General features: G+C 34.2%; 1 protein-coding gene across 1 annotated transcript in view; it reads left to right on the top strand.

Annotated features, from left to right (window-relative positions):
• Nucleotides 1-1,452: 1,452 nt before the first annotated feature.
• Nucleotides 1,453-20,638, top strand: part of LOC142343855 (monocarboxylate transporter 2-like) — a 50,644-nt gene continuing 31,458 nt past the window's right edge. Inside the window, exon 1 of the mRNA XM_075395219.1 lies at nt 1,453-2,009. Within this exon, the coding sequence (XP_075251334.1) occupies nt 1,897-2,009 (113 nt within the window). The 5' untranslated portion in view covers nt 1,453-1,896. The remainder of the gene's footprint in view (nt 2,010-20,638) is intronic.

Genomic DNA, 20,638 nt, shown 5'->3' with positions numbered 1-20,638 from the left:
TCTTGTACGAAATCAAATCAAATTCCTTTAAACGTAAGAATTTATGTTTTCAAGTCGATTCTACTCTCATTTTTCTTTCAGCGGAATATTCCTTCAAACTGTTATAGCAAAACCACATAAACAGCACAAATAGGCAAATTAACTGGGGAATAAAAAATTTTTTTTCGACAAAATTTTGACCACTCTACTGATCTTCTCATTAAGGATCGCATCTTGAGGGCCGAATTGTTCATCTCGAAAGTTAGCTTAATGAAATTTCAAACAGGTATAAGACACTGGGGAATATCCGAAAAATTTAGAATGTTTACTAGTCGCCTAAAAGCTGGACAGAACAAGAGAAGAAATCATTTTATTATAAAAAGAGAATGCAAAAGAAGTGTACTAACAATTTTTCAGCAAACTTTTAGACACAAAAACTTGTTTGAGAGATGTTTTAACTGAGTTTTTTGCAATCAGCACTCGCAAATACCTGTTAACAGACAAATAGGGCTGTTGAAAACCTATGTGAACAAACAGCCACAGTTTTAAGATTGTTATAATAATAACTATACTGATACTGTGATTAATTTATTTATTATTTGCAGGTACGTGGGTATTTAACTCGTGGGTTATAATCGGAATAATTTAAATATCTCATTCAGAAAAAAAATTAGGTATACACCTCTGGCGTTAAGTACTCTGTTATTACCGTTCTTGGGCAACCAATGTACTGATTCAATAATGGACGATAGATCCAAGAATCATGAACTTTGGAACTGTTTCCAACAGTTCTGAAACATTGAAAAAAAATCAAGTTGAATTGAACTTTGGTACATTTCAAATGAAGTTCCAATTTTAGTTCAGTTTAACACATCAAAAGTGACCACAATTTTACGTGTGTTTATTCTTTACCAACAGAACAGAAACTAAAACTGGGGAGATAACGCAAATCGACAGACCTTCTGAACTTGTATGATTTCATTGCAGTTCGAAAGTACAGAATTTATTTGACATCAGTGTTGAGCAGATTTCTAATAAGGTGGTCTAAACCGAATTATTCTGAGCTTAAAAATTAATTGTTCAGTGGGCTGCAATCATCTTAAACACCAACGTGTGGAACTAAGTTACCAAACGATCCCCCCCCCCCACCCCAGTTCCCTGCTTCAAAATTCTTTGCTCATATTTTGGCTACTTTTTATTTTTTTTATTCTTTTAGCTTGTTAATGAGTAATTTAGCTTGTGAATGCAAATTGAACTGGAATTACTTGCTTTCTACAAGGTTTTCGAAGATTGAAACAAACTAGAATGTTTCTATGCAGACGTCTGATTTGAGGCTGACTAACTGAGGGGGGGGGGGGGGGTTCTGTTGGTCGAAAGATTCTGTCATTCGAGTTATCGGCTACTTGAACCGTTCAAGACAAGACCACGTTTAGAGTTTAGATAGCGAAAGATTGAGTGAGCGAGAGAGGTGTATCTAGTTCGTCATCCACTCTAACAACCACCTGCACATAATCATTATGGTTACTTTGTATTGTCATGAACAAACTACATCTAATTTCTTCTATTCACGTATCATCAAATTACTTCACTTGCCACGAGACACCACCATCAATTACACACTTGTAACAATCAATCAATTCACGTTCTACTCCAAAGTGCCTTTATAGTGGGAATTACTTCAACAAAAACAACGAAAAAGTAATTTTGTTCAGTTCACAAAAGCTGAAAAGAACGAATTTCGATAAACAATGCTCTTTATCAACAATTACGCAAATTTAATTATGCTATGCTTACGAGGTCTATGAGGCCTCAAAAAAACATCAATGAGGCTTCGAACTATATGTAAAAACGATTAACTCTGCTTTAATTTAAAAAATATATGCGTCAGATTCGAAAGTTTAAATTTTTTCCCTAAATATGGCAAGTTTTTCCTACTTCTACGACAGCGAACATCATATTTATGAGCTGATCAAATTCTACAATAGACAGTTGCCGCATCGGCCCAAGCAGCAGCCGAGAAATAGCTCGAAGTGAGTAATATCAAAAATAGCCACAATGAAACTGTAAAGTGTGCAAGAGAGTATCTCAAAACTAATTTTTGCTTTTGTTGCCCAGTAGTTTGGGGATTCGAAGCCTGCAAGAATTTCTGAAAAAAAGAACATCTTTACAAATGAATGATTTTTGCAACTTCTATCTGCACAAAATAAGAGGGAGTTATGAGAATATTAATTACAGAAGCGCTTTCATTAATATGCTTTTTACTAAAGAATATCAACTGCATGAGTCGAGTAAAGACATTGTAATTCTCCGGGTAACAAACACAAGTTATTTGTAATGATTTTCCTGGTTAATAACTTTACATGGTATTGGCTGCACCAAAACCATTCTTTCTATGCAAATCAAAATTTAAGGCAATTTCAATTGATTGATGTGTAGCAATTTGCATCAACATAATGCTCTGGGAGGTGATATAAAAAGGGGGTGAAATCAGATTTATAGTATTCCTACAGTTGGTTTCAATTATATATCCAAACAAAAAATACACAATAAAGTAAAACAAGAAGGCTGGCTTGTTCTGTGCCTGACACAAAAAGTTCCCACATTCGTATTTGAAAGCATTACATATATGGAATAAAATATCGAAAATGATAATTCGGAAGCGTTTCGTTCAGCTAGCATTGTTTGTTTTAACGTCTTTTTTAACATTGTATTTCATCACTCTGCTACGAAAATGCTGAAGGTATTTAGCAGAAGTTTGAAAGCAAAGCAACAGGGAAAATTAATTCAGTTTTCAGAGGAAACAAAAACCTGAGTAACCTTCAATTACGAAATACTTAGTTGCACTTATATTACGATGAATAATCACAGACGAGTTTTCCTAAAACAAGTTGTAACTAGACACAAACCCTTTAGCTTTCAAATAATTTCATTATTTTCGAGTTTGATTGAGCTTCATCGGTCTTTTTCTATAACTCTTTGAGAAATTAAAGACTTTTGTAACAACTCTAAAATCAAATTGATGACTTCTGATAAAGCGTGTTGTAAATAAACATGAACCCTTTAAGTTTCAATTATTTTGATTACTGACGAATTTGATTGAGCTTTATCAGTCTTTTTCTAAATTTCCTTGGGAAATCAAAGAATTTTCCAGCAATTTCAAAATAAAATGGATGACTTCTGATGAAAAATTAACTGTTTTTCACACTCCATATTTTGCTCAGCAACAACGTTTTAGTCAAATATATTAACTAATGTGGTTGAGGAGGTTACAACAGTTTAAAAAAAACAATGTTTTCATGTATTATCTAGGTAGTCGAAAGAAAACCCGAAAATCGTTTACAAGGATTGGCTCTACGTCTAGTGTATTGAACGAAATTCTTCGCATTTCCTCAAGCTTTCTGGGGCTGTAATGTTTTGGTTTCAGAAATGCAATATACCTGAAGTTGAATCAACTTTTTAAATAATAAATATCAACGCGGCAAAATAAATATCAACGCGTTTTTCTAAAGTTTTTTTCATGAAACATCCCCTAGACGTTGTTTTGTTAAAATAAAAAAATTAAATGGTATGTAGAATTGAAATCGAAGTTGGGCAGTTGTACAAACAAGCGGCAAAATCTGTTGCAACAAACCAATCTGTTTGAAAAATGCATACACGTAGCAGGATAAGTTCTGGAATACAATTCAAGCAAAAAACCAACAAAAATGCATTTCCGATTAACTGGTTTTTTTCATAACTACTGTCGTGTTTTGTGGGCAATAAAGCAAATTGACTGACACATGCGAGAAATAAAGATTAAATATGCTCTTTGAGAATTGTGGTTTCAGTTTAATCAAAAATCATGTTAATACACAAATTGAGCTAAGAAACCTAATGACGAAGCCACACCACGTGGTGACGTAGTCACAACAAAATTAATATGGAGAGCAGAATGGGAAAAAACTAACAAATTTGGTTCACTTTCGAAAAGAAATGGAGTCCTAGTTATTCGAAAGCGTGCTAATTTTGATTTTTAAAAATTAACAAGCATTGAAATCTATAAAGCTGGAAAAACGCATTAGAGAATAATTTAAGACAGAAAAGCAGTAAAAATTGTCTTTTAATTAATAAGGAGCTAAGTTTTTCACTGCACATCGTAAAAGTTTTTTTCTAAATGTCAACTTTGAATTAGGAAAAGTTCTCAGTGGCTTATACACCTGCGATTTTCAATAAAAAAAGCTCTCTGAGTTACTTTAGAAAAAAAAATAGTTTTAAATAGTTTCAATTCTAGCACTTTGAGAAAAATAATATTATTATAATTAATTTTATTATAATTATAAGAGCATCAAATCTAAAAAGAAATCAATTTCTCAAATATATACCAAAGTTGATGAAACCATAAACTACGTTAAAAAAGAGTGAGTAGGGAGACAATTTTTTATAGAGAGCATTTCAGACCTTTGATTTGTTTTTATTTCAAACAGAAAAAATTACCATCATTTGTGAAAAAAAATGATGGTAATTTTTCCTTTTATTTAAAATATTGTTCAAAAAATTGTTACCGGAATAAATGAACTTGGAAATTTTATAACAGCCGTTCGTGAACTGAAGTTTATTGTTTTGTTACTTGTTACTTGTGCTGCCGCAGTGTAATACCCGTTCTCCTTAATGATTTGATCCTTCAATTTCAAACTCAAAGTCATCAAAAATTAAGAAGATTTCTTTTAGAGAAAGACAGCACTTAAAAAGCACTCGAAGTTTTACAAAATTGGAACTCAGTAATAGCTGATTGAGCCTGTGGAGAGGCACTTATTAACTCATATTAATTATTGTTTTAAGTAATAATAAAATAAGAAAAAAAAACATTAGCTGCCTAAAAATTGATAATTTTTTTTTAAATTAAGAAAATCTCTGATTGTTTTTAAAATCTCTTTGTTTTCCAAAAAGCCTAAATGAAAAATGAGTCAATATTGATTGGTCTTAAGTCTATTGCGCATGCAAGCAAAGTGCATGCTGTCACTTATATTTAAGGTTTCCCAAGTTTTACAGGTTTGATATGACATACCTTTATATTTTTTGCATTTACAAAATCAAGACCTAAAGAAACATCTAAGACAAACTGAACCATAGACGAAATAATAGGTTAACACAATTGAGGGACGGGTTAAAAACTGACACCACATTTGCTAGCCTGGGATGCCCTCAAGAAATCAAAAATGGTCTGAACAAAAAATTGTGGATAGCATAAAGAATGTGAGAACAATTAAAAGAGAATTTGCATAGTGCAGGTGCCTAAAATTGTAATGAGAACTATAGAAATTGGAAACACTACAGATTTTGGGCTGTTTGCAGCTCAACGCGATTTTTTGACTCCGTGTCCGGAAGCATGCTTTTTTTCTGCTGCTCTAAACAACCAGGAACGCAGCAGATTTTAATCCTCTGAAAAATTACCAAATCAATCAGAGTTGTTTTGGCTTTCATTCAATGAGGGGAAAAGTTTTTGGGAAAATATCTGCCAAAAGCAAAAAAAAAACGAATTCCTGGACATCAAAAGTTTTATTTAGTTTTGCTAAATTGGAAGTTATGATTACCGCTGAAAAAATTAAAGTACCGTTGAAAATGTTATCGATCAAAACTCAACCGTTGATTATTCTGTCATCAACAAGTTCGGTGCCACTTGCCACTTTGACGCTTAAGACAGCACTTATATCAATTAAATGGTAACAAATGAGTCTTAAATATGTGTGTCAAATAAGTCCAAAAATTAATAGTTTTAATCGTTCTGCACTGTACATATTTCTGAAAGCATTGCAAACATCAAATAATAGATTATTTTGAGCTCAAATTTGTTCTCTAATAACGCTTCATTACACTTTTAGTTTTTTTGACGTCTAGCAGACAGTTTGTATACTTTCATACAGGTTTCTCACAAAATCTACGTCAATTTCGTTCCAATTTTCAGGCGATTTTTCTTTTAACTTTTCCCGAAAAATTGCCTGTTTTTGTAATAGCTGCACGACAAAACATAAGTGATCGCTTGGCTGCACTCAAACTTCCCACCAACTCTTCGAAAAACTCTTCAGAGAACTCTGTGTCGCTGGAGATGCGCATTCTAGTTTCATCAGTAAAAACAATATTTTGCTAAACAGAGAAAGGTTTCTGTAGCATATTGCTACAGCATTTTAAATGAAATCCAAAATTTCGCTAACTGTTATGAGGATTTTTTGGACAATTTGGGTTCTGTCACTTAATTTTGAGTCTCGAAACTGTTAATTTTCAAGTACCGTTTGCATTCATAATGAGAACTTGATCATAAATTCTACTTTAGTTGCTTTTGGTTTTTTTGGTCACGAAAGTCTGAAATGTTTTAGCGTAACAACTTGGCAAACAGTGAAGGAACAAAGCGGTTTAACCATCTTTTCACTTCAGTCGGAGAAAATAAGATTGAAATTTTATTAAAAGTTTCTATATTTCACTTTTTTTCACGCCTGCGCGCAAAACATGCTTTTGGCTCACGAATCGTGCTTCAAAAGCTGAAATCATGTACGTAGCTTTTTTTGGTTTTTTTGGTACCATATTGTATCTCTTTAAGTTTTAATGAAAGACTTATTTCTTGCGTCAACGGTTTTTGTTAGTAGTGGGTTCCGATTTTTATGATCAGCTGTTTTCGTCCAGTGGTTAATGCGGTTGGAAAAATCTGGAATTTTCTATGCTCTTTTTCTGGGGTTTTTCGATATCATTTTCCCCCTCTTTTTTCGTTTCTTGCTAACCAAAAACAACAAAAGCCTGAAAAAAAAATACTTAGATGAGTAAAATGTTTTTGGTTGACAACACCAAATGTCAAAGAATTTATCATTTGATAAACTCAAATTACTATGTAAAATTCAATACCAAATCAGAGTTTGATTGGAGATGCCTAAGCCAACAAAGATTGAAATGAGCAACGAACGGTCAAAACTGATAAGTATCATTAATAGAATAAAAAAAACTGAGAAGAAGAAAAATGAATCGAGCAAAAACAAAACAACTATTTGAATGGTGACCGGAACAAATTAGTTATCAGAAAGTGATTATTCACAGACCGAAATAAGAAATTGAAAAGAAAGAAGATGTGAATTCTTATCAAAGTCGAGCGATATTTCAATTTCAATCGAACGTTTGATATTGACGGGTCCACATCAGTTCCTTGCTTAGAAATCTAACTACCCAAAACACATAAAATTTTTGAAAGCTTCTTGAAGCTAAAAAATTGTTTCGATTTACCTATTAGTTTTTGATAGCACACATTAAAGAACACAATCTGATGTTTAAACTGATGAACGTCGTAGAATGAGAACTTGCAAACGCCATTCAACTAATTGAACAAAAAAATATAACAGACATAAAGAAAAATTTAACCGGGCAAAAGCGCAAGTTTTAATCAGCACAATATAGGCGTAAAATTTACCAAGTGGTGATGTTCAACTAATTCAAAGAGAATAATATGAATTTTTTTGAATTTTGGGAATCTATAATAAGCCACAAATTATCAATCTTTAACTAAAAAAGTGAACTTCGAGAAATTAAGCGTTTTGATTTTTTTCTAGGAATGTGTGGTTAAGCGATGAATTGATTTTATCCCTTGAATAAAAGATAGGAAAACTTATATGCTAAAATTTACTGCATTATTGCTTTCACTAAGGGAAGTCATTTTTTAAACTTTTTGTTCATTTCAAGTAATCTATTTGTTTATTGTTTCTTCCAATTGTACTCTTTTCTCCTAAAAAATCTTTCGCAAAAAAGAACAAATGCACTTGCTTCTGAGGGGCCATGTTTGACCAAGTCTCGGCCCTGTTCTTTTATGCTGACAGCAGTAAAACAAACAACGATTGAAAACTTGGAAACAATAAACCTGTTTCTTTGATTGCACGAAGTTTGAATAACATATTCGAGTTTTTTTACAAAATTTTAATATAATTTAGAAAAAGACAGTAGGAAATGCAACTAAAACATGGTTGAAACGAAATGTATGTACTGACCAAGAATATTTTAAGCTGAAATTAAAAACGTTATAGATTTTTTTGTGAGGGAGGCATTCTTTGAAGTTTACTAAAGCAGTTGCGTCAAAGTAAAAAATAAGTGAAATTCAACTAATGAACATTTCTCCGGTCCTTTTTGGCTGGAAATAAAAGATCATTAAGCTCAGCATTTTTTTTTCAATGATTTTTACCAGTTGTCCCAAAGTTTTGGCTCTTTTTTTGAAAATTAAACTTCTGATAAGTTCATTGCATCTTCAGGAGTACGAAGTATTTTGGTTGTCTATTATAACCTGAACCAATTTGACAGAAGGAAGGAAAGCAAATCTCTCTAAGATGAGTTTTCAAGCATTTCTGGTTTTACCTCGTATAAAAAAGAAATCAACTGGTTTTGTTAACCACAATTTGTTTTCATTGATCATAGTCTGTTGGCTAAAAACAAATAAAGAGAATGTAAATTTTTCAAAAGGTTTGCTTCCTACGTCAGTTTTTCCTACAACAAAAGCGCCCCAACATTATTACTAAGAAATAGAGCTTAATTTTTCTAGATTTCATTATTCGCTGTTAAAGTCTATTTTACCAATGCACAGAAAATAATAGTATATAAAAGGTTTGTCAAAACATGTTAAACACGGGAAAACACCAACGAAATATCATTGTAAACACGACAATAATTTATTTCTCATTTCACAAAATAAAAATATTTCATTTTTTTCAAAATAACCAGCAAGAGCAAAAAGTATTACTGAAGCAAGTATTACTGAAGTTGCAGTAAATAGGAGCGTAGAACAGAGTTTTCAACATTTTAGTTCTGAATTTTCAATAGTTAAAGAGAACTGGAATTTTTTCAAAAAACTGGAAAACAAAAAAAAAGAGGTCGTTATCTTTCCAGATCATTGAATATTTTCTTTTAAAAAAAAACAAATTAAATTATTTTTGTCTGGGCCAATGATGAACTCGACAATAACAAGAAAAACAAGGCTCTAATTAGACGATTTTTTCAATGCTCAGGCTATCATAACTTCTAAGTTTCCATAACAGGAAGTTATTTCAAATTAGTATGCAACACTTGCAAACCAGAAATTTTTTTTTGGATGTTTTGAAATTTGTATACCTCAGTCGTGTCTACAACACGTTCTTCAACATTATCAGTTACTCTTAATTAATCTAACGTTTTGAGAAAACATTTATTGCTAAATAAAATGAACTAACACACTCTAAAGAGTGATTTATCCACAGCATAATCACCACAAACTTAGAAAATTTCAACAAAATCTTTGAAATTGCAAGAGCTATTAATACATTATCATAATGATTTTGTTCAGGAATTTCTGTTCCTATGATAACACTGCAGATATTTAGGAACTGTAGTTGACTCATATTTGAGCTGCTATCAATTTTTATCCAATAAGTTGTTTTTTAGAAAAAAATATCCATGGTATTAGAAAACAAAAATAAATTGTACGGCGTCAAATATCATTGATGAACGATTAACATAGTTTATATTTGTTTATATCCGTGGCAGTTTTGCACGTAGTTTTAGTTCATTTTTTAACCTTACCAATGTTTTTACGTTTAAATAAAAGGCCAAAATGAGGATTCAAAATACGCAACATGAGAAAACATTAAAAAATCAAGAGATCTTTTAAGGAAATCTGACATGCTGGAAATGGATTTGCTAATATTTCAAATGTGTGGGGAAATTTTTTTGTGTCAAAAATGCCGAACAAAGCAATTTATTATAAGAAAAGGAAGCAACACTTCCCTTCATCGAAAACGTTCAGAAATAGTACAAACTTTTTCTTGAAATACGGAATGAAAATACAAGATAAAAATTCAAAAAAGTGTTGAAGCGATACTGCTCCAGTAGTTTACACTTGTATCAATCAAAAAACATTGGTTGTTTAAGAAGTTATTTTCTAACCTTAGAGGAACACAGAACCTTTGATGTGATTTAAAATTCTGTACTGGAAAAAAACAATAATACATTATTTTGTCTTGTAATTTCAAACAGCTGGTTTACAAAATGATTTACTCTTCAATTATTACACTATTCAGAAGAACGGTTCTAAAAATGAATAACTGTTTTATCTTAATTTTCCTTATTGTTTTTTTTTCATGTCGTTGTATTTTCTCAATCTTTATTTCAGAGGAATTGTTTTTTTCGAGCCAGTCAATTTTAAAAAAAGACAAAAAATTCCAATTATAAACCTAATTGATGTTCTAATAACTATTTGATTTCCAACTGGTTGCATCATTTTAATTTTAGTCTTTGCAATTTGAAAACTAATTTAAAAATTTTTCAATAGGCTTCATGGCAGTTTTCGGATACCGTGCTTTCAATTCAGCAAGCAGACTAATTTACTTTTTGACAGCTTCTTTCAAATACAATTGTTCAAGTTTAAGACTTGAAAATTACAGCTCCAATTTTATTTTCCTGTTTTTTTTGTTTTCGATGACGTCACTTTGATCTAGGCCAACTTTATCAAAACATTTTTATGTTTTGTATTCCTTTAACATTGAGAAGTTCGCACACAGATCTTGAACAACTCCTTAGCCCGATAAAAAAAGCTTCATTTTAATAGGTTTGTTTGCTTATTAAACAACAAAACTAAACAAATAGCCAACTATTTTTCTAGGCAAGCCAGATCAAAAATTTATTGAACTTTGCGTACGATGAGGAGGTTCTACACAAAAATAAGGTGCTTTTACACAAGGGGTTCTACACTATTATTAACTACTTATTCGCAAATTCTGATTTCCTTATTTTTCAGCTTGCGTGTACTAAATATTGGGTTGCACGATAGTCGCACCAGAAGTCTTGCTTGCGCTAAATTTGCACTACCAATTTCGTCTCGCGAAAGTTGCAAAAGAATTTTTTGTCGAATACAAGTCGCACAAATAATGGATCGCACGAATTTTGATAAAAAAGTGCTTCAGACTGGCATGTTCTGACAAGAGTCGGCTCTAGTAGCAGTAAGGTGGCACTATTTTTTTGATCACACGAAAGTCGGATGGGACTGATCAGATAGCAAAGTCTGGACAAAGTCTGATCAGAGGTGTTATATCCGGGACCTTAAGTTGGTACTTTTGTTATGTATGTTTTTTGTTGCTGCATGCAAGCATTGATGTATGTTTGTTGCAAAGTTTGAAACCAATAAAATAATTATAATGTGCTCCAGATAGCATAAGCATCATGAAACAATTAGATTCAGTAATCTCAATTTTCTAAGGATTTATAATTTTTCTGGACAAGACTTTTTTCAAAGAAATTACTCTGAACCACGGAATAATAGTAATAGTAGAACAAAAAATATCTTGTATATTTCTCGAACAGCTGACTGAGGCTTTATAAGATTACGAATAGAGCCAATGTATTGGATTTACGGTCATTTTAAAAATTGTTTCATATTTTTTGCTGAACACATAATCTGAATTGAAGGTCAAGGATTGTTTGCTTCTCAAAAATTGCTTCAAAGTTTTAGACTTTTTGCTTTTTGAATTATTATACTGCTGCTTACTGAAGTAATATTGTTTTTTTAAAAAAAAACAAATATTTTGCCTCGTTGGCTCTCAATTTGTACGTTTTCTTCCGCTGATTTGGATTATTCCTTAAAATTTTATTTTCCATTTCTGTTTTTCACGCCGAACTACACAACTAAGTTTTCAAAGGAAGTACCAAATTTTAGTTAAGCAGGTTTAGTTAACGTTTGTAACAAATAGACGACACATAATCAAGCACTAAATATCTATAAATTATTTTGTAGATGTGCTTAATTTTTGTATCCGATGAAATGGTCAATTATAATACAAAAAATTACGTCTACAATGCAATCATGCATGTAAGTTACAAACCTTTTTAGGAATCTTCAATAGCAGAACGGCCTTAGTACTGAGGTGAACGGATAGCTAGGAGCATAAAATTGAGATATCAATTGAGATATCGATTGAAATTTCAATTATCTCATAAAATTAAGATAATTGAAATTTCTCTTGCAGCTTTTGAAAGGTTTTCTATCAACTTTCACCTCTGATAACAATATGAATGGTGACTTTTTTACACTAAGTTGTAGATTCATTTTTGATTCGATTAGTTTATGGCTCCAGAATTGTATATAGAATCCGCTTTTTTCTCTTTTAGGTGGCCTTTACCTTTTACTTATGATCTTAGTATGGTTGTCAAGACTCTGTAAAACCATATATGACTTAGTATGATTACTAAGATGCTTTTTGTTAATAAGGGCATCGTTTTGTCATTTGTTCACTTTTTGACTGCAAGTATGTTAAGACTTGTTGGTTTGATCTATTGTGCTCTATTTTAAAGCATCAATCTATTTTTTTATGATCTTAGTATGATTGTCAAGATTTCATACAAGTTATATATGACTTTGTATGATTTCTAAGAATCATATATGACTTTGCATGATAGCTAAAAAACAATTATGGTGAGCAACACGTGCATATACTTGTTACGTAAACTGTTCGATAAAGCTCAATATTACGTCAACCCTCCAATAATAGTTAATTTTATAGGACAGTTGACTTAATTTCTATTTGATTGAATGATTTTGTTATGTTAACGCATACGGATCAAGCACATTAGACTAATGCTTTTGACACTCTTATTTAATTTTTCCATCAGCCTGAGGCCTCGATTCAATTTTTTTACAACTTTGTACTTCGATAGTAGTTACTTGTTATTCATCTAACGATGGCTACATCTTTCATTTATTATTATGCAAAATAAGCAAAGTGAAACCCATGCCTTAATCATTTAGGAAACATATTGATAACAAAATCTTTTCATTTATCCGTTACCCTTCGTAGCTTAGTACAGAATTCCCCCCCCCCATCTAAACTATAACTGTAGTCCAGACTTCTGAAGAGAAGCAACCCAAGAAATGTTTGGTATGTTAGGTTCTCATGACAAAAAAACTGCCAGTAGGTTGGTTATTTTCGTTATGATCAATTCAAACTTACTAAATCGATAGTATAATCTTAGATTCCGTATGCCAGATCCAATATATATGGATCCATTATATATCCAATAACTTGGAGCCAGATCAATAACTTGGAGCCAGATCAAAATGTTTCAAACTCCTTTGCAAAACATTCTATAAGGGAAAAAAGAAAAGAATAAAAAGTAAAGGGCAGATAGGGAATACCAAAAACTAACGCAAAACTATAAAACAAAGGATAAAAACAAAATTAGGGCAAAATCCGAAACAAAGGTGGATGCGGATGTCTTGGGGTATAACTCGAGGCGTAAGCTGAAGCCATTGAAAGTGAAAAGGAATAAAAAACAAACAAAACATGGACAAAATTCAAAACAAAGGTGGATGCGGACGTCTTGGCGTATGACTCGAGGCGTTAGCTGAAGCCACTAAAAGGGAAAAAGAATAAAAACAAACAAAATTAGGGCAAAAATCAAAACAAAGGTGGATGCGGATGTCTTCGGGTATGACTAGAGGCGTAAGCTGAAGCCATTGAAAGTGAAAAGGAATAAAAAACAAACAAAACTTGGACAAATTTCAAAACAAAGGTGGATGCGGATGTCTTGGCGTATGACTCGAGGCGTTAGCTGAAGCCACTAAAAGGGAAAAAGAATAAAAACAAACAAAATTAGGGCAAAAATCAAAACAAAGGTGGATGCGGATGTCTTGGGGTATGACTCGAGGCGTTAGCTGAAGCCACTAAAAGTGAAAAAGAATAAAAGCAAACAAAGGGAAAAAGAATAAAAGCAAACAAAATTTGGACAAAAGTCAAAACAAAGGTGGATACGGATGTCTTGGCGTATGACTCGAGGCCTTAGCTGAAGCCACTAAAAGGGAAAAAGAATAAAAACAAACAAAATTAGGGCAAAAATCAAAACAAAGGTGGATGCGGACGTCTTGGCATATGACTCGAGGCGTTAGCTGCAGCCACTAAAAGGGAAAAAGAATAGAAACAAACAAAATTAGGGCAAAAATCAAAACAAAGGTGGATGCGGATGTCTTGGGGTATAACTCGAGCCGTTAGCTGAAGCCACTAAAAGTGAAAAAGTATAAAAACAAACAAAGGGAAAAAGAGTGAAAGCAAACAAAATTTGGACAAAAGTCAACACAAATGTGGATGCGGATGTCTTGGGGTATGACTCGAGGCGTTAGCTGAAGCCACTAAAAGTGAAAAAGGATTGAAACAAACAAAATTAGGGCAAAATTCAAAACAAAGGTGGATGCGGATGTCTTGGGATATGACTCGAGGCGTTAGCTGAAGCCAACCAAAGTAAAAAAGAATAAAAACAAACAAAATTTGGACAAAATTCAAAACTCAAAACAAAGGTGGATTCGGATGTCTTGGGGTATGACTCGAGGCGTTAGCTGAAGCCACTAAAAGTGAAAAAGAATAAAAACAAAAAATTAGGGCAAAATTCAAAACAAAGGTGGATGCGGATGTCTTAGGCTATGACTCGAGGCGTTAGCTGAAGCCAACCAAATTAAAAAAGAATAAAAACAAACAAAATTTGGACAAAGTTCAAAACAAGGTGGATGCGGATGTCTTGGGGTATAACTCGAGGCGTTAGCTGAAGCCACTAAAAGTGAAAAAAAATAAAAACCATTTGATTTCAAACAAAATTCAAAACAAAGGTGAATGCGGATGTCTTGGGTTATGACTCGAGGCGTTAGCTGAAGCCAACCAAAGTAAAAAAGAATTAAAACAAACAAAATTAGCGCAAAATTCAAAACAAAGGTGGATGCGGATGTCTTGGGTTATGACTCGAGGCGTTAGCTGAAGCCAACCAAAGTAAAAAAGAATAAGAACAAACAAAATTTGGACAAAATTCAAAACAAAGGTGGATGCGGATGTCTTGGCGTATGACTCGAGGCGTTAGCTGAAGCCACTAAAAGGGCAAAAGAATAAAAACTAACAAAATTAGGGCAAAAATGAAAACAAAGGTGGATGCGGATGCCTTGGGATATGACTCGAGGCGTTAGCTGAAGCCATTGAAAGTGAAAAGGAATAAAAACAAACAAAACTTGGACAAAATTCAAAACAAAGGTGGATGCGGATGTCTTGGCGTATGACTCGAGGCGTTAGCTGAAGCCACTAAAAGGGCAAAAGAATAAAAACTAACAAAATTAGGGCAAAAATGAAAACAAAGGTGGATGCGGATGCCTTGGGATATGACTTGAGGCGTTAGCTGATGCCATTGAAAGTGAAAAGGAATAAAAACAAACAAAACTTGGACAAAATTCAAAACAAAGGTGGATGCGGATGTCTTGGGGTATGACTCGAGGCGTAAGCTGAAGCCACTAAAAATGAAAAAGAATAAAATCAAACATAGGGAAAAAGAATAAAAACAAACAAAATTAGGGCAAAAATCAAAACAAAGGTGGATGCGGATGTCTTGGGGTATGACTCGAGTCCTTAGCTGAAGCCACTAAAAGTGAAAAGAAATAAAAACCAACAGAATTCAAACAAAATTCAAAACAAAGGTGAATGCGAATGTCTTGGGGTATGACTCGAGGCGTTAGCTGAAGCCACTAAAAGTGAAAAAGAATTAAAACAAACAAAATTAGGGCAAAATTCAAAAAATAGGTGGATGCGGATGTCTTGGGGTATGACTCGGGGCGTTAGCTGAAGCCAACCAAATTAAAAAAGAATAAAAATAAACAAAATTTGGACAAAATTCAAAACAAAGGTGGATGCGGATGTCTTGGGTTATGACTCGAGGCGTTAGCTGAAGCCAACCAAAGTAAAAAAGAATAAGAACAAACAAAATTTGGACAAAATTCAAAACAAAGGTGGATGCGGATGTCTTGGCGTATGACTCGAGGCGTTAGCTGAAGCCACTAAAAGGGCAAAAGAATAAAAACTAACAAAATTAGGGCAAAAATGAAAACAAAGGTGGATGCGGATGCCTTGGGATATGACTCGAGGCGTTAGCTGAAGCCATTGAAAGTGAAAAGGAATAAAAACAAACAAAACTTGGACAAAATTCAAAACAAAGGTGGATGCGGATGTCTTGGGGTATGACTCGAGGCGTAAGCTGAAGCCACTAAAAGTGAAAAAGAATAAAAACAAACATAAGGAAAAACAATAAAAACAAACAAAATTAGGGCAAAAATCAAAACAAAGGTGGATGCGGATGTATTGGGGTATGACTCGAGGCGTTAGCTGAAGCCACTAAAAGTGAAAAGAAATAAAAACCAACAGAATTCAAACAAAATTCAAAACAAAGGTGAATGCGAATGTCTTGGGGTATGACTCGAGGCGTTAGCTGAAGCCACTAAAAGTGAAAAAGAATTAAAACAAACAAAATTAGGGCAAAATTCAAAAAAAAGGTGGATGCGGATGTCTTGGGGTATGACTCGGGGCGTTAGCTGAAGCCAACCAAATTAAAAAAGAATAAAAACAAACAAAATTTGGACAAAATTCAAAACAAAGGTGGATGCGGATGTCTTGGGGTATGACTCGAGGCGTTAGCTGAAGCCACTAAAAGTGAAAAAAGAACAAAAACCAACCAAAATTCGAACAAAGTTCAAAACAAAGGTGGATGCGGATGTCTTGGGGAATGACTCGAGGCGTTAGATGAAGCCACTAAAAGTGAAAAAGAACAAAAACCAACAAAATTCGAACAAAGTTCAAAACAAAGGTGGATGCGGATGTCTTGGGGTATGACTCTAGGCGTTAGTTGAAGCCACTAAAAGTGAAAAAAAAATAAAAACCAACAGATTTCAAACAAAGTTCAAAAAAAGGTGAATGCGGATGTCTTGGGGTATGACTCGAGCGTTAGCTGAAGCCACTAAAAGGGAAAAAGAATAAAAACAAACAAAATCAGGGCAAAAATCAAAACAAAGGTGGATGCGGATGCCTTGGGGTATGACTCGAGGCGTTAGCTGAAGCCATTGAAAGTGAAAAGGAATAAAAAACAAACAAAACTTGGACAAAGTTCAAAACAAAGGTGGATGCGGATGTCTTGGGTATGACTCGAGGGGTTAGCTGAAGCCACTAAAAGTGAAAAAGAATAAAAACAAACAAAGGGAAAAAGTATAAAAACAAACAACAATTGGACAAAATTCAAAACAAAGCTGGATGCGGATGTCTTGGGGTATGACTCGAGGCGTTAGCTGAAGCCACTAAAAGTGAAAAAGAATTAAAACCAACAGAATTCAAACAAAATTCAAAACAAAGGTGAATGCGGATGTCTTGGGGTTTGACACGGGGCGTTAGCGGAAGCCACTAAAATTGAAAAAGAATTATAACAAACAAAATTAGGGCAAAATTCAAAGCAAGGTGGATGCGGATGTCTTGGGGTATGACTCGAGGCGTTAGCTGAAGCCACTAAAAATGAAAATGAACAAAAACCAACAAAATTCGAACAAAGTTCAAAACAAAGGTGGATGCGGATGTCTTGGGGTATGACTCGAGGCGTTAGTTGAAGCCACTAAAAGTGAAAAAAAATAAAAACCAACAGATTTCAAACAAAGTTCAAAAAAAGGTGAATGCGGATGTCTTGGGTTATGACTCGAGCGTTAGCTGAAGCCACTAAAAGGGAAAAAGAATAAAAACAAACAAAATCAGGGCAAAAATCAAAACAAAGGTGGATGCGGATGCCTTGGGGTATGACTCGAGGCGTTAGCTGAAGCCACTAAAAGTGAAAAAAGAACAAAAACCAACCAAAATTCGAACAAAGTTCAAAACAAAGGTGGATGCGGATGTCTTGGGGTATGACTCGAGGCGTTAGCTGAAGCCACTAAAAGTGAAAAAAGAACAAAAACCAACCAAAATTCGAACAAAGTTCAAAACAAAGGTGGATGCGGATGTCTTGGGGAATGACTCGAGGCGTTAGCTGAAGCCACTAAAAGTGAAAAAGAACAAAAACCAACAAAATTCGAACAAAGTTCAAAACAAAGGTGGATGCGGATGTCTTGGGGAATGACTCGAGGCGTTAGCTGAAGCCACTAAAAGTGAAAAAGAACAAAAACCAACAGATTTCAAACAAAGTTCAAAAAAAGGTGAATGCGGATGTCTTGGGGTATGACTCGAGGCGTTAGCTGAAGCCACTAAAAGTGAAAAAGAATTAAAACCAACAGAATTCAAACAAAATTCAAAACAAAGGTGAATGCGGATGTCTTGGGGTTTGACACGAGGGGTTAGCGGAAGCCACTAAAATTGAAAAAGAATTAAAACAAACAAAATTAGGGCAAAATTCAAAGCAAGGTGGATGCGGATGTCTTGGGGTATGACTCGAGGCGTTAGCTGAAGCCACTAAAAATGAAAATGAACAAAAACCAACAGATTTCAAACAAAGTTCAAAAAAAGGTGAATGCGGATGTCTTGGGGTATGACTCGAGCGTTAGCTGAAGCCACTAAAAGGGAAAAAGAATAAAAACAAACAAAATCAGGGCAAAAATCAAAACAAAGGTGGATGCGGATGCCTTGGGGTATGACTCGAGGCGTTAGCTGAAGCCATTGAAAGTGAAAAGGAATAAAAAACAAACAAAACTTGGACAAAGTTCAAAACAAAGGTGGATGCGGATGTCTTGGGGTATGACTCAAGCGTTAGCTGAAGCCACTAAAAGGGAAAAAGAATAAAAACAAACAAAATCAGGGCAAAAATCAAAACAAAGGTGGATGCGGATGTCTTGGGATATGACTCGAGGCGTTAGTTGAAGCCACTAAAAGTGAAAAAAAAATAAAAACCAACAGATTTCAAACAAAGTTCAAAAAAAGGTGAATGCGGATGTCTTGGGGTATGACTCGAGGCGTTAGCTGAAGCCACTAAAAGTGAAAAAGAATTAAAACCAACAGAATTCAAACAAAACTCAAAACAAAGGTGAATGCGGATGTCTTGGGGTTTGACACGAGGCGTTAGCGGAAGCCACTAAAATTGAAAAAGAATTAAAACAAACAAAATTAGGGCAAAATTCAAAGCAAGGTGGATGCGGATGTCTTGGGGTATGACTCGAGGCGTTAGCTGAAGCCACTAAAAATGAAAATGAACAAAAACCAACAAAATTCGAACAAAGTTCAAAACAAAGGTGGATGCGGATGTCTTGGGGTATGACTCGAGGCGTTAGTTGAAGCCACTAAAAGTGAAAAAAAATAAAAACCAACAGATTTCAAACAAAGTTCAAAAAAAGGTGAATGCGGATGTCTTGGGGTATGACTCGAGCGTTAGCTGAAGCCACTAAAAGGGAAAAAGAATAAAAACAAACAAAATCAGGGCAAAAATCAAAACAAAGGTGGATGCGGATGCCTTGGGGTATGACTCGAGGCGTTAGCTGAAGCCACTAAAAGTGAAAAAAGAACAAAAACCAACCAAAATTCGAACAAAGTTCAAAACAAAGGTGGATGCGGATGTCTTGGGGAATGACTCGAGGCGTTAGCTGAAGCCACTAAAAGTGAAAAAGAACAAAAACCAACAAAATTCGAACAAAGTTCAAAACAAAGGTGGATGGGGATGTCTTGGGGTATGACTCGAGGCGTTAGTTGAAGCCACTAAAAGTGAAAAAAAATAAAAACCAACAGATTTCAAACAAAGTTCAAAAAAAGGTGAATGCGGATGTCTTGGGGTATGACTCGAGGCGTTAGCTGAAGCCACTAAAAGTGAAAAAGAATTAAAACCAACAGAATTCAAACAAAATTCAAAACAAAGGTGAATGCGGATGTCTTGGGGTTTGACACGAGGCGTTAGAGGAAGCCACTAAAATTGAAAAAGAATTAAAACAAACAAAATTAGGGCAAAATTCAAAGCAAGGTGGATGCGGATGTCTTGGGGTATGACTCGAGGCGTTAGCTGAAGCCACTAAAAATGAAAATGAACAAAAACCAACAAAATTCGAACAAAGTTCAAAACAAAGGTGGATGCGGATGTCTTGGGGTATGACTCGAGGCGTTAGTTGAAGCCACTAAAAGTGAAAAAAAATAAAAACCAACAGATTTCAAACAAAGTTCAAAAAAAGGTGAATGCGGATGTCTTGGGGTATGACTCGAGCGTTAGCTGAAGCCACTAAAAGGGAAAAAGAATAAAAACAAACAAAATCAGGGCAAAAACCAAAACAAAGGTGGATGCGGATGCCTTGGGGTATGACTCGAGGCGTTAGCTGAAGCCACTAAAAATGAAAATGAACAAAAACCAACAGATTTCAAACAAAGTTCAAAACAAAGGTGGATGCGGATGCCTTGGGGTATGACTCGAGGCGTTAGCTGAAGCCACTAAAAGTGAAAAAAGAACAAAAACCAACCAAAATTCGAACAAAGTTCAAAACAAAGGTGGATGCGGATGTCTTGGGGAATGACTCGAGGCGTTAGCTGAAGCCACTAAAAGTGAAAAAGAACAAAAACCAACAAAATTCGAACAAAGTTCAAAACAAAGGTGGATGGGGATGTCTTGGGGTATGACTCGAGGCGTTAGTTGAAGCCACTAAAAGTGAAAAAAAAATAAAAACCAACAGATTTCAAACAAAGTTCAAAAAAAGGTGAATGCGGATGTCTTGGGGTATGACTCGAGGCGTTAGCTGAAGCCACTAAAAGTGAAAAAGAATTAAAACCAACAGAATTCAAACAAAATTCAAAACAAAGGTGAATGCGGATGTCTTGGGGTTTGACACGAGGCGTTAGAGGAAGCCACTAAAATTGAAAAAGAATTAAAACAAACAAAATTAGGGCAAAATTCAAAG

Source organism: Convolutriloba macropyga, chromosome 8 (genome assembly GCF_964194025.1).
Source record: "Convolutriloba macropyga chromosome 8, txConMacr16.3, whole genome shotgun sequence".
In the NCBI taxonomy this organism is placed as follows: Eukaryota; Metazoa; Xenacoelomorpha; order Acoela; family Convolutidae; genus Convolutriloba; species Convolutriloba macropyga.
The sequence above is the reverse complement of the archived record's forward strand: the minus strand, read 5'-3'. Positions and strand labels throughout refer to the sequence as shown.